This window comes from Pleurodeles waltl, chromosome 6 (assembly GCF_031143425.1).
Source record: "Pleurodeles waltl isolate 20211129_DDA chromosome 6, aPleWal1.hap1.20221129, whole genome shotgun sequence".
NCBI classification, from domain to species: Eukaryota; Metazoa; Chordata; class Amphibia; order Caudata; family Salamandridae; genus Pleurodeles; species Pleurodeles waltl.
In genome coordinates, this window is record NC_090445.1 from 1081899851 (window position 1) to 1081912877 (window position 13027).

Sequence of the window (13027 nt, forward strand, 5' to 3'; positions counted from 1 at the left end):
TTCAAAATTCGGTGTCGATCTGTTGTAACTAACCCGATACCGAACGCAAACAATACCGAAGTTTTTTCCGAGATTCTAACTAACTTTCCGACCCGAAACACGGAGCGAAAAGGAACACGTCCGAACCCGATGGCGGAAAAAAAAAACAATCTAAGATAGAGTCGACGCCCATGCGCAATGGAGTCGAAATGGGAGGAGTCCCTCGGTCTCGTGACTCGAAAAGACTTCTTCGAAGAAAAACAACTTGTAACACTCCGAGCCCAACACCAGATGGCGGGATGTGAACAGTATGTGTATCTGCAGCTACACATGCCATCGAACATATATACATACATATATATATATATATATATATATATATATATATATATATATATATATACACACACACATATATATATATATATATATATATATACACATATATATATATATATATATATACACATACACACACATTTATTATTTTTTCAGCACTTATTCTTACACTGAGCATGAGCAGCAGGGATCCTTCGCCCTGATGAATGCCCCAAGACTTTCCAGAGCTCATTACTGAGGGCAGAAACATGTCGGCTCCTTCCTCTTAGATAGGTGACCCTATGAGTCATTGTTCTCACAGTGGTGTCCCAATCTCCTCTTATTAACCACATCAAACAGAACCTTCTATTAAATATTCACACAGGTATCTGTTTAGGTGTTTTTATTTCTTAGTCTAGCTGGATCCCTCCATTTCCAGAACCAGAATTAATTTACGCACTCCCTCCTGTTCCTTTAACAGTGAGGTTGAGTCTGCCCAGGTGGCATTGTCCTACCTGGGTGGGGCTAGGTGGTCATATGATGAAGCATGACACTATATAGTGTGCGAGACCACCTAGTCCGTAAAGGAAATTTCCCTCCTCTCCTTTTTTATCCCCACCTGTGGCTTCCAGACCCTCCAAAGCGCCAGCGTTAACTGATAGCTCGCCTCTAATTGAGGACCACGAGGGATCTGGTGTTACAATTGATACACCACTGATCCATCCCTCGTTACATTAAAAGAACCCCGTACTCCCTGTTGTGATTTTGTAGTGATTTTGGAAGCGGAGTACGGTTGTGTTTTTCTCTTGCCTCTCCCCTCTCTCCCACATACACTCTCACTGTGAATTGAAGTGTAGTATCCTACCATTTTGGAGGTGGGCAGAATGGTGCATCTTTTGATAGTCAGATGAAACACTTGGCAGGAAGTGGCCTTCAGGAAGACAGGACTGTAGTAGCCCACTGGTTGACTGTGTCCACCCAAGGGCATTTTCAGGGCATAAAAGGACACTCCTGGCACCCTGAAAGCAAATCTCACCCAAACTGGAAGAAAGACGAAGACAGATTACCCTGCTGCACCGTGGAACCAGAAGAGGCTGCACAATCTTGGACTGCAGCTGCTGAATCTGATTGCAGGTAAAGTACTGCTCATGGAAAAGTCATCTACGAAGCCCAGAACCACCAAGAGATTTCAAGGGTCACAACAGCTGAAGAAGTCTGCTGGGGTGAGGTGGTAGCTCAAATCTTCAAGCTGCCATTTTTTCTCGTCATGCAGCACCAGAGATCAGGATCCGACACTCAGCTGTATGTGAGTTCACTAAACTCGGGAGAGTCAAAGTGCTACTGGGTCACCCAGAGGGCAAGTTATCACCCAAAAAAGGATTCTGCTGTGACCACGATACTGGGTGACTGGAAGCCCAGTGGCATCCGGACTTGTGCCAGGATCGAGAGTACTTCAGGGGACATCTACCCCTGTGGCCAGGTTCACCTCACCAAGCCTGTAGACCGAGGAGTAGTTGCAGGAAGGCCCTCGTCAAGTTTATCACATCTATTGCCTCCATGAGTATCTTCAGGATCCTGTATCCTAACCCTTGCATCAAGACCATGCAATAGGAACCTATAGCAAAGGGATAAGAGTCCCTGGAACTAACTGAAGCCTGCTCCTAACTCCGAAGTAACTTTCTGTGAACCTTACTTGCCCCTCCCTGACTGTCTCCCTGCCAGAGTTGGAAGCCCAACATAACTAACTACCCTGACAATTGCTCAAGTTATCCTTGAAAACGTTTCAAAGTGTCAAATTTGTTGAATTTGCCAATGCTTGTTCATGGTTAAGTGAATAACTGCATAGTTACTATTCCTTGTAAATTCTACCTCTCCAGAATCCCCGGTAAAGCTTTTTCATTGTGGTGCCTATAGTACATAAACATTGTCTATTTTAATAAACTGGTGTCATGTTTGTGTTGTGTACTTTGTCTTCAATTGTTTTGGTTCTGTTTAAATGCCTTACACTGAGGCGCATGTACACCGTATAATGCACCCCATATCTCATCAAGTCCCAGTGACGGCTACATACAGTTTTTGTTGAGGGCCACTGGCTGCCAAAAATGACATTAACACCCCCTCCCCCCCCTTTTCTGGAGGAAGGGTGAAGGTGTTCAGCTGTCACAGCACAATATCCACACATAAAGGTGGAGACTGTAAAGACCCTGGTGCAGAACCGCACCATTCTGGTGCAACAGCAGATCCTCCTAGAGGAGTGCCTGATTAAAGGGCAGATGGTTATGCCCTGGTGTTCACAATACCATACCCTCCATGGCCAGTCCAGAGCCACTAAGATGATTTGGGCCTGCTCTGTCCGGATCTTCTTGAGAACTCTGAAGTAGTATCAGCAGAGAGGCATAAACGAGCCTCTAGTTCACACAAAAGGTAGAACATGTCTCCATGTGAGACACCTGAGAAACTCCAAGTGCAGAAGCACTGCCGTTTTGCGCTCTTGGTGGTGACAAACTGGTCGAGCCAAGCTTCTCAAAAAACGCTAAAAAGACCTTCCCCATCACCTTCGGATGTAGCTGCCATATGTAATCCGTTAGCCACTGATGGCAGAACTAGTCTGCCCTGGCACTTAATGATCCTGTTGGGATGCTCACCACCAGGAAAATACATTGAAGGTCCAGCTATATTCAGAGACGCAGGGCCTTCTGACACAGGGTCTGAACCTCCCCACCCACCCCCTCCCTACATTGTCCTGTTTGCAGCAATAACATTGCAGTAGACTGGCCTATGAACACCTGTACCAGCCTTCCCTTGATGGATGGCAGCAAGACTTTCAGTGCTAAGCAGCTGGCCCTGAGCTCCAGAAGACTGATACAGAGCTGGATCTTCACTGGTGTCCACCTCTCCCAGATGGCCACTCAAAACCACAAGTGATGGACTGGTCACTAACGGTCAGCGATGGGTGGGGAAAACAAGAGAGGCATAGCGCTAACCCAATTGAAGTCCAGTAGCCACTACTGCAGAACTTTTGCAGTCTCATCCAAAATCGGAACATGGTCACGCAGGTCCTCTTGACGTTGGGTCACTTGGATTTTAGAACCCATTGCAGAGCCTGCAAATGCCACATGGCATGTTGACTAGCAGGACACAGGAAGCCATCAGTCCCACAAGCTTCAGAATCAACCTCACTGAAATCCAGGACCGAGGAAGAAAGATCTGGGTAATAGCCTGAATTCCCTGGAATCTTTCCTGCGGGAAAGGCACAAAACAGAGCCATGTCAAGAATGGCTCCAAAAAAGGAAAGCATCTGAGGAGGTGTCAGGTGTGACTAGGATGTTTACAGTGAACCCCAAAGAGGACAGGAGGTCCACCATAGTCTAAAGGAGGTGAAGACAGCTTAGGGCAAGCCCACCTCCAACAGCCCGTCATCAAGGTAGGAGAAAGCTGGCACCCTTATCCTCCAAAGGTGAGCTGCCACTACCGCCATCACTTTTTTGAACACCTGAGGGAAGCTGGTGAGACCACAGTACATCAGAGCGAGCTGGAAATGCTCCTCTCCCACCATGAACGCCAGGTAAACTTGATGGGCCGGCAGGACAACAATATGAAAATAGGCATCCTCCAGGTAAATTGCCACCACCCAGACTCCAGGGTGAAGGGTAGCCAAGACCTGATCCAGGGTATCTCTAATTTCTCAAGAACCCTCAAACAACCCTGCTCCTTCACCAGGATGCCACAAACCCTCACTCCCCTGTACTTGGGCTTCATCACCACTACCATTACCAGCAACAGAATTAGCATCGGCAATAGTACTACAACTACGATTATAACCATTACCACCACTTCCATTACAACTATTGCCAGCAAGCTCACCTACCCTCAAATGTTGACACATCCCACATCATACTTTGACACTATCAGCCTCACATGTGGAAACCATCAACTCAACAAGATACTTGCCATTGTATGTCCACACAACAACCAGCATGTGACAACAATCACAAACATGTTGATAATGCCATCACCTTTCTTCTATAAAACCACCAACATACATGCACTTATTTTAGAATTGTACATTTTATCAACATCAAGTATCTGCCATAAAATAGACCTAAAATAAAGATATATAACTATTAACATGTAATATGTGCTATGGTGACATTTACCAACTGCACTGCATTCAGCCCTGTGCTTTGTCACCAGAACTCCTCAATGGTACTGTAGGGCCATATTACATGATTACCAGTTGTGTATAAACATAAAACATATAGAAGTGAATACACATTGCAGGTCCCAACAGTAATTTGTTGTAGGCTGGAGTTTTTCACAACTAATACAGAAAAGAGGATCCATATTGGTTATCTACTAATCAGAATGAGATTCCAGGAATCTTTGTACCAGAGTCAAGCAATGTTTTGGGCCCTAGGTTTAGGCATGGAGAGTTGCCTTAGAAAATACATCAAGTAGTACCAACAAGTCTCACCTTCCTATAGGATGTGGACAGGAGAGTTAGAAGGAGGTTGGTAATGGGCACAGAATCAATGAGTCGTTGTATCCGTTGAATGGATGTACTCTGCGCCATGATGCTGAGCTCTGCGGGGGGTCCGTCAGTATCCCAAACCTAGATACAAGAAATCACAGCAGAGGTCAGTGTACTGACCAATCTGTAAAGTCAAAGCACAGTTATGTGACCTGACAGTAACCACTCACCTTATGTCGAGCTTCAACTTGCAAATCTTGGAACAGTGATGTGAGCAGTTTAATGGCATGATTTGCAAGCACCACAGACAGAACTCCGAAGCCTTGGTGTCTAAATGGAAAAGTTTTGAAAAAGGGGTAAGCATTAACCTTTAAGAACGGCTACATCCTTGTTGAGACTCCTGCAAATGAACCACAAAATCCTGAAAAAACACTTTTTGTAAACAATCAGGAAGCTTAATATCATGTCAGTACAAAAAAAAAAAAAAAAAAAAAAAAAAGAACACACACACCGATGAAACCATATAACATCCAAATCCCACCCCACTCATTCACTCAAAGAAATACAAGCACTGCAACTAGGTCCCAACTTTTGGCTTTGCCAATGTAGACCTATTACATTTCCCAATGCTTTTTGCTGGTGCTGTTCAGCACAGCGAAAAAATATTTATTTTCTATTTTAAACTGCTTCAGATAAAAAGTGCTATGATGTGTATGAACACAAGGAGTGGTGATGCAGGCACCTGAGTGGCCACATTACAGCAGCCATAGCATAATGGCGTATATGCATTGTGTCAAGACGCACACACTTGAATATTTCATGTTGCAGCAGTTATTTTGCTTTTATTTATTTAGTATTTACCATTCTACGATGGCAGATGCCCATCTAGGATCGAGAATATATATATATATGGAAAATGTCACTTACCCAGTGTACATCTGTTCGTGGCATGAGTCGCTGCAGATTCACATGCTGTGCACAGTCCGCCGTCTGGTGTTGGGCTCGGAGTGTTACAAGTTGTTTTTGTTCGAAGAAGTCTTTTCGAGTCACGAGACCGAGGGACTCCTCCCCTTTCGGTTCCATTGCGCATGGGCGTCGACTCCATCTTAGATTGTTTTCCCCGCAGAGGGTGAGGTAGGAGTTGTGTATGTTAGTCATAGTGCCCATGCAATGGAATGAATACGTATGTACATAATAAAGGTTAAAGTAATATATTTACAAATGTACAATTGTTTAAGATCTACTTCTAAACGGCTACAGGCTCCCGGGGAGGCGGGTGGGCGCATGTGAATCTGCAGCGACTCATGCCACGAACAGATGTACACTGGGTAAGTGACATTTTCCGTTCGATGGCATGTGTAGCTGCAGATACACATGCTGTGCATAGACTAGTAAGCAGTTATCTCCCCAAAAGCGGTGGTTCAGCCTGTAGGAGTTGAAGTAGTTTGAAATAATGTTCTTAGTACAGCCTGACCTACTGTGGCTTGTTGTGTAGTTAACACATCTACACAGTAGTGCTTGGTAAATGTATGAGGCGTAGACCATGTTGCTGCCTTACATATTTCGTTCATTGGAATATTTCCTAGAAAGGCCATGGTAGCCCCTTTCTTTCTGGTTGAGTGTGCCTTTGGTGTAATAGGCAGCTCTCTCTTTGCTTTAAGATAGCAGGTTTGAATACACTTAACTATCCACCTGGCAATGCCTTGTTTTGAAATTGGATTTCCTGTATGAGGTTTTTAAAAGGCAATAAATAGTTGTTTTGTTTTTCTAATTAGTTTTGTTCTGTCAATGTAGTACATTAGTGCTCTCTTGATGTCTAATGTATGTAGTGCTCTTTCAGCTACAGAATCTGGTTGTGGGAAGAACACTGGTAATTCTACAGTTTGATTTAAGTGGAACGGTGAGACAACTTTTGGTAAAAATCTAGGATTTGTTCTTAGAACCACTTTATTTTTATGTATCTGAATAAATGGTTCTTGTATGGTAAATGCCTGAATCTCGCTCACTCTTCTTAGAGATGTGATGGCAATCAAAAATGCAACTTTCCACGTTAAGTATTGCATTTCACAAGAATGCATGGGCTCGAAAGGTGGACCCATGAGTCTTGTTAAGACAATGTTGAGGTTCCATGAAGGAACAGGTGGTGTCCTTGGTGGTATGATCCTTTTTAAGCCTTCCATAAACGCTTTAATGACTGGTATTTTAAATAGTGAAATTGAATGAGTAATTTGCAGGTAAGCTGATATTGCTGTGAGATGTATCTTTATGGAAGAGAAGGCTAGATTTGATTTTTGCAAATGTAGTAAATATCCTACTATATCTTTTGGAGATGCGTGTAATGGCTGAATTTGATTATTCTGGCAGTAATACACGAATCTTTTCCACTTGTTTGCATAGCAGTGTCTAGTGGTAGGTTTTCTAGCTTGTTTTATGACCTCCATACATTCTTGTGTGAGGTGCAAGTGTCAGAATTCTAGGATTTCAGGAGCCAAATTGCTAGATTCAAGGATGCTGGATTTGGATGTCTGATCTGTTTGTGTTGTGTCAACAGATCTGGTTTGTTGGGTAGTTTGACATGAGGTACTACTGACAGGTCTAGTAGTGTCGTGTACCAAGGTTGCCTTGCCCATGTTGGTGCTATTAGTATGAGTTTGAGTTTGTTTTGACTCAACCTGTTTACTACATATGGAAGGAGAGGGAGAGGGGGAAAAGCGTATGCAAAGATCCTTGACCAGTTCATCCATAGAGCATTCCCTTGGGATTGATCTTGTGGGTACCTGGATGCGAAGTTTTGGCATTTTGAGTTTTGCTTTGTTGCAAATAGATCTATTTGAGGTGTCCCCCAAATCTGAAAGTAATTGTTTAGTATTTGGGGGTGAATTTCCCATTCGTGGGTTTGTTGGTGATCTCGAGAGAGATTGTCTGCCAACTGGTTCTGAATCCCTGGAATAAATTGTGCTATTAGGCGAATGTGGTTGTGAATCGCCCAATGCCATATTTTCTGTGTTAGGAGGCACAACTGTGTCGAGTGTGTCCCTCCTTGTTTGTTTAGATAATACATTGTTGTCATGTTGTCTGTTTTGACAAGAATGTATTTCTGGGTTATTATGGGTTGAAATGCTTTCAGCGCTAGAAATACTGCTAACATTTCCAAGTGATTTATGTGAAACTGTCTCTGATGATGTATGTCCCATTGTCCTTGGATGCTGTGTTGATTGAGGTGTGCTCCCCACCCTGTCATGGAAGCATCTGTTATGACGTATTGTGGCGCTGGGTCTTGGAAAGGCCGCCCTTGGTTTAAATTTGTACTGTTCCACCATAGAAGCGAGATGTATGTTTGGCGGTCTATGAACACCAGATCTAGAAGTTGACCCTGTGCTTGTGACCATTGTGATGCTAGGCACTGTTGTAAGGGCCGTGTAAGGAAATGCCTCCTTGGCATGGTTGCCCCCTGACTTTTTGCCTTTGCTGATGCTATGTTTACAATTGAAAGTGTGCTGAGGCCTGCTAACCAGGCCCCAGCACCAGTGTTCTTTCCCTAACCTGTACTTTTGTATCCACAATTGGCAGACCCTGGCATCCAGATAAGTCCCTTGTAACTGGTACTTCTAGTACCAAGGGCCCTGATGCCAAGGAAGGTCTCTAAGGGCTGCAGCATGTCTTATGCCACCCTGGAGACCTCTCACTCAGCACAGACACACTGCTACCAGCTTGTGTGTGCTAGTGAGGACAAAACGAGTAAGTCGACATGGCACTCCCCTCAGGGTGCCATGCCAGCCTCTCACTGCCTATGCAGTATAGGTAAGACACCCCTCTAGCAGGCCTTACAGCCCTAAGGCAGGGTGCACTATACCATAGGTGAGGGTACCAGTGCATGAGCATGGTACCCCTACAGTGTCTAAGCAAAACCTTAGACATTGTAAGTGCAGGGTAGCCATAAGAGTATATGGTCTGGGAGTCTGTCAAACACGAACTCCACAGCACCATAATGGCTACACTGAAAACTGGGAAGTTTGGTATCAAACTTCTCAGCACAATAAATGCACACTGATGCCAGTGTACATTTTATTGTAAAATACACCACAGAGGGCACCTTAGAGGTGCCCCCTGAAACTTAACCGACTATCTGTGTAGGCTGACTAGTTTTAGCAGCCTGCCACAAGCCGAGACATGTTGCTGGCCCCATGGGGAGAGTGCCTTTGTCACTCTGAGGCCAGTAACAAAGCCTGCACTGGGTGGAGATGCTAACACCTCCCCCAGGCAGGAATTGTCACACCTGGCGGTGAGCCTCAAAGGCTCACCTCCTTTGTGCCAACCCAGCAGGACACTCCAGCTAGTGGAGTTGCCCGCCCCCTCCGGCCAGGCCCCACTTTTGGCGGCAAGGCCGGAGAAAATAATGAGAAAAACAAGGAGGAGTCACTGGCCAGTCAGGACAGCCCCTAAGGTGTCCTGAGCTGAGGTGACTCTAACTTTTAGAAATCCTCCATCTTGCAGATGGAGGATTCCCCCAATAGGGTTAGGATTGTGACCCCCTCCCCTTGGGAGGAGGCACAAAGAGGGTGTACCCACCCTCAGGGCTAGTAGCCATTGGCTACTAACCCCCCAGACCTAAACACGCCCTTAAATTTAGTATTTAAGGGCTACCCTGAACCCTAGAAAATTAGATTCCTGCAACTACAAGAAGAAGGACTGCCTAGCTGAAAACCCCTGCAGAGGAAGACCAGAAGACGACAACTGCCTTGGCTCCAGAAACTCACCGGCCTGTCTCCTGCCTTCCAAAGATCCTGCTCCAGCGACGCCTTCCAAAGGGACCAGCGACCTCGACATTCTCTGAGGACTGCCCCTGCTTCGAAAAGACAAGAAACTCCCGAGGACAGCGGACCTGCTCCAAGAAAGGCTGCAACTTTGTTTCCAGCAGCTTTGAAAGAACCCTGCAAGCTCCCCGCAAGAAGCGTGAGACTTGCAACACTGCACCCGGCGACCCCGACTCGGCTGGTGGAGATCCAACACCTCAGGAGGGACCCCAGGACTACTCTGATACTGTGAGTACCAAAACCTGTCCCCCCTGAGCCCCCACAGCGCCGCCTGCAGAGGGAATCCCGAGGCTTCCCCTGACCGCGACTCTTTGAATCCAAAGTCCCGACGCCTGGGAGAGACCCTGCACCCGCAGCCCCCAGGACCTGAAGGACCGGACTTTCACTGGAGAAGTGACCCCCAGGAGTCCCTCTCCCTTGCCCAAGTGGAGGTTTCCCCGAGGAATCCCCCCCTTGCCTGCCGCAGCGCTGAAGAGATCCCGAGATCTCTCATAGACTAACATTGCGAACCCGACGCTTGTTTCTACACTGCACCCGGCCGCCCCCGCGCCGCTGAGGGTGAAATTTCTGTGTGGACTTGTGTCCCCCCCGGTGTCCTACAAAACCCCCCTGGTCTGCCCTCCGAAGACGCGGGTACTTACCTGCAAGCAGACCGGAACCGGGGCACCCCCTTCTCTCCATTCTAGCCTATGCGTTTTGGGCACCACTTTGAACTCTGCACCTGACCGGCCCTGAGCTGCTGGTGTGGTGACTTTGGGGGTTGCTCTGAACCCCCAACGGTGGGCTACCTTGGACCAAGAACTAAGCCCTGTAAGTGTCTTACTTACCTGGTTAACCTAACAAATACTTACCTCCCCTAGGAACTGTGAAAATTGCACTAAGTGTCCACTTTTAAAACAGCTATTTGTCAATAACTTGAAAAGTATACATGCAATTGTTATGATTTAAAGTTCCTAAAGTACTTACCTGCAATACCTTTCAAATGAGATATTACATGTAGAATTTGAACCTGTGGTTCTTAAAATAAACTAAGAAAAGATATTTTTCTATACAAAACCTATTGGCTGGATTTGTCTCTGAGTGTGTGTACCTCATTTATTGTCTATGTGTATGTACAACAAATGCTTAACACTACTCCTTGGATAAGCCTACTGCTCGACCACACTACCACAAAATAGAGCATTAGTATTATCTATTTTTACCACTATTTTACCTCTAAGGGGAACCCTTGGACTCTGTGCATGCTATTCCTTACTTTGAAATAGCACATACAGAGCCAACTTCCTACATTGGTGGATCAGCGGTGGGGTACAAGACTTTGCATTTGCTGGACTACTCAGCCAATACCTGATCACACGACAAATTCCAAAATTGTCATTAGAAATTGATTTTTGCAATTTGAAAAGTTTTCTAAATTCTTAAAAGACCTGCTAGGGCCTTGTGTTAGATCCTGTTTAGCATTTCTTTTAGAGTTTAAAAGTTTGTAAAAGTTTGAATTAGATTCTAGAACCAGTTGTAGATTCTTAAAAAGTATTCCAACTTTTAGAAGCAAAATGTCTAGCACAGATGTGACTGTGGTGGAACTCGACACCACACCTTACCTCCATCTTAAGATGAGGGAGCTAAGGTCACTCTGTAAAATAAAGAAAATAACAATGGGCCCCAAACCTACCAAAATACAGCTCCAGGAGCTTCTGGCAGAGTTTGAAAAGGCCAACCCCTCTGAGGGTGGCAACTCAGAGGAAGAGGATAGTGACTTGGAGGACAATTCCCCCCTACCAGTCCTATCTAGGGAGAACAGGGTCCCTCAAACCCTGACTCCAAAAATAATAGTCAGAGATGCTGGTTCCCTCACAGGAGAGACCAACACCTCTGAAATCACTGAGGATAGCCCCAGTGAAGAGGACATCCAGTTAGCCAGGATGGCCAAAAGATTGGCTTTGGAAAGACAGATCCTAGCCATAGAGAGGGAAAGACAAGAGATGGGCCTAGGACCCATCAATGGTGGCAGCAATATAAATAGGGTCAGAGATTCTCCTGACGTTAAAAATCCCCAAAGGGATTGTGACAAAATATGAAGATGGTGATGACATCACCAAATGGTTCACAGCTTTTGAGAGGGCTTGTGTAACCAGAAAAGTGAACAGATCTCACTGGGGTGCTCTCCTTTGGGAAATGTTCACAGGAAAGTGTAGGGATAGACTCCTCACACTCTCTGGACAAGATGCAGAATCTTATGACCTCATGAAGGGTACCCTGATTGAGGGCTTTGGATTCTCCACTGAGGAGTACAGGATTAGGTTCAGGGGGGCTCAAAAATCCTCGAGCCAGACCTGGGTTGACTTTGTTGACTACTCAGTGAAAACACTAGATGGTTGGATTCAAGGCAGTGGTGTAAGTAATTATGATGGGCTGTATAATTTATTTGTGAAAGAACACCTGTTAAGTAATTGTTTCAATGATAAACTGCATCAGCATCTGGTAGACCTAGGACCAATTTCTCCCCAAGAATTGGGAAAGAAGGCGGACCATTGGGTCAAGACAAGGGTGTCCAAGACTTCAACAGGGGGTGACCAAAAGAAAGGGGTCACAAAGACTCCCCAGCAGAAGGGTGATGAGACAACCAAAACTAAAAATAGTAAAGAGTCTTCTACAGGCCCCCAAAAACCTGCACAGGAGGGTGGGCCCAGAGCCTCTTCACAAAACAATGGGTACAAGGGTAAAAACTTTGATCCCAAAAAGGCCTGGTGTCATAGCTGTAAACAGCATGGACACCAAACTGGAGACAAGGCCTGTCCCAAGAAAGGTTCCACTCCAAACTCCCATCCAGGTAACACTGGTATGGCTAGTCTCCAAGTGGGATCAACAGTGTGCCCAGAGCAAATCAGGGTCCACACTGAAGCTACTCTAGTTTCTGAGGGTGGGGTGGATTTAGCCACACTAGCTGTCTGGCCGCCTAACATGCAAAAATACAGACAGCAACTCTTAATTAATGGGACTAGAATAGAGGGCCTGAGGGATACAGGTGCCAGTGTCACCATGGTGACAGAGAAACTGGTTTCCCCTGGCCAATACCTGACTGGAAAAACTTACACAGTCACCAACGCTGACAATCAGAGAAAAGTACATCCCATGGCAATGGTTACTTTAGAATGGGGAGGGGTCAATGGCCTGAAACAGGTGGTGGTCTCCTCAAATATCCCAGTGGACTGTCTGCTTGGAAATGACCTGGAGTCCTCAGCATGGGCTGAGGTAGAACTAAAAACCCATGCAGCAATGCTGGGTATCCCTGAACTGGTGTGTGTGAAAACCAGAGCACAATGCAAGGCACAGGGTGAACAAGTAGAGCTGGAGTCTGGAAGAATGGCCCAGCCTACCAAGAGAAAAGGAAAGTCAGTTGGGAAACCAACTGCAACACAGCAAAAGAAAGGGAACCTCTCTTCTC

At 45.7% G+C, this 13027-nt stretch overlaps 1 protein-coding gene across 17 annotated transcripts in view; it reads right to left on the minus strand.

Annotated features, from left to right (window-relative positions):
- Positions 1 to 13027, minus strand: part of UBR4 (ubiquitin protein ligase E3 component n-recognin 4) — a 1862787-nt gene that overhangs the window by 1703293 nt on the left and 146467 nt on the right. For all 17 annotated transcript variants that reach the window (XM_069240131.1, XM_069240143.1, XM_069240141.1 and 14 more), the window contains exons 12-13: positions 4999 to 5098; positions 4772 to 4909 (exon numbers count right to left, since the gene is read on the minus strand). In XM_069240131.1, the coding sequence (XP_069096232.1) occupies positions 4772 to 4909; positions 4999 to 5098 (238 nt within the window). The remainder of the gene's footprint in view (positions 1 to 4771; positions 4910 to 4998; positions 5099 to 13027) is intronic.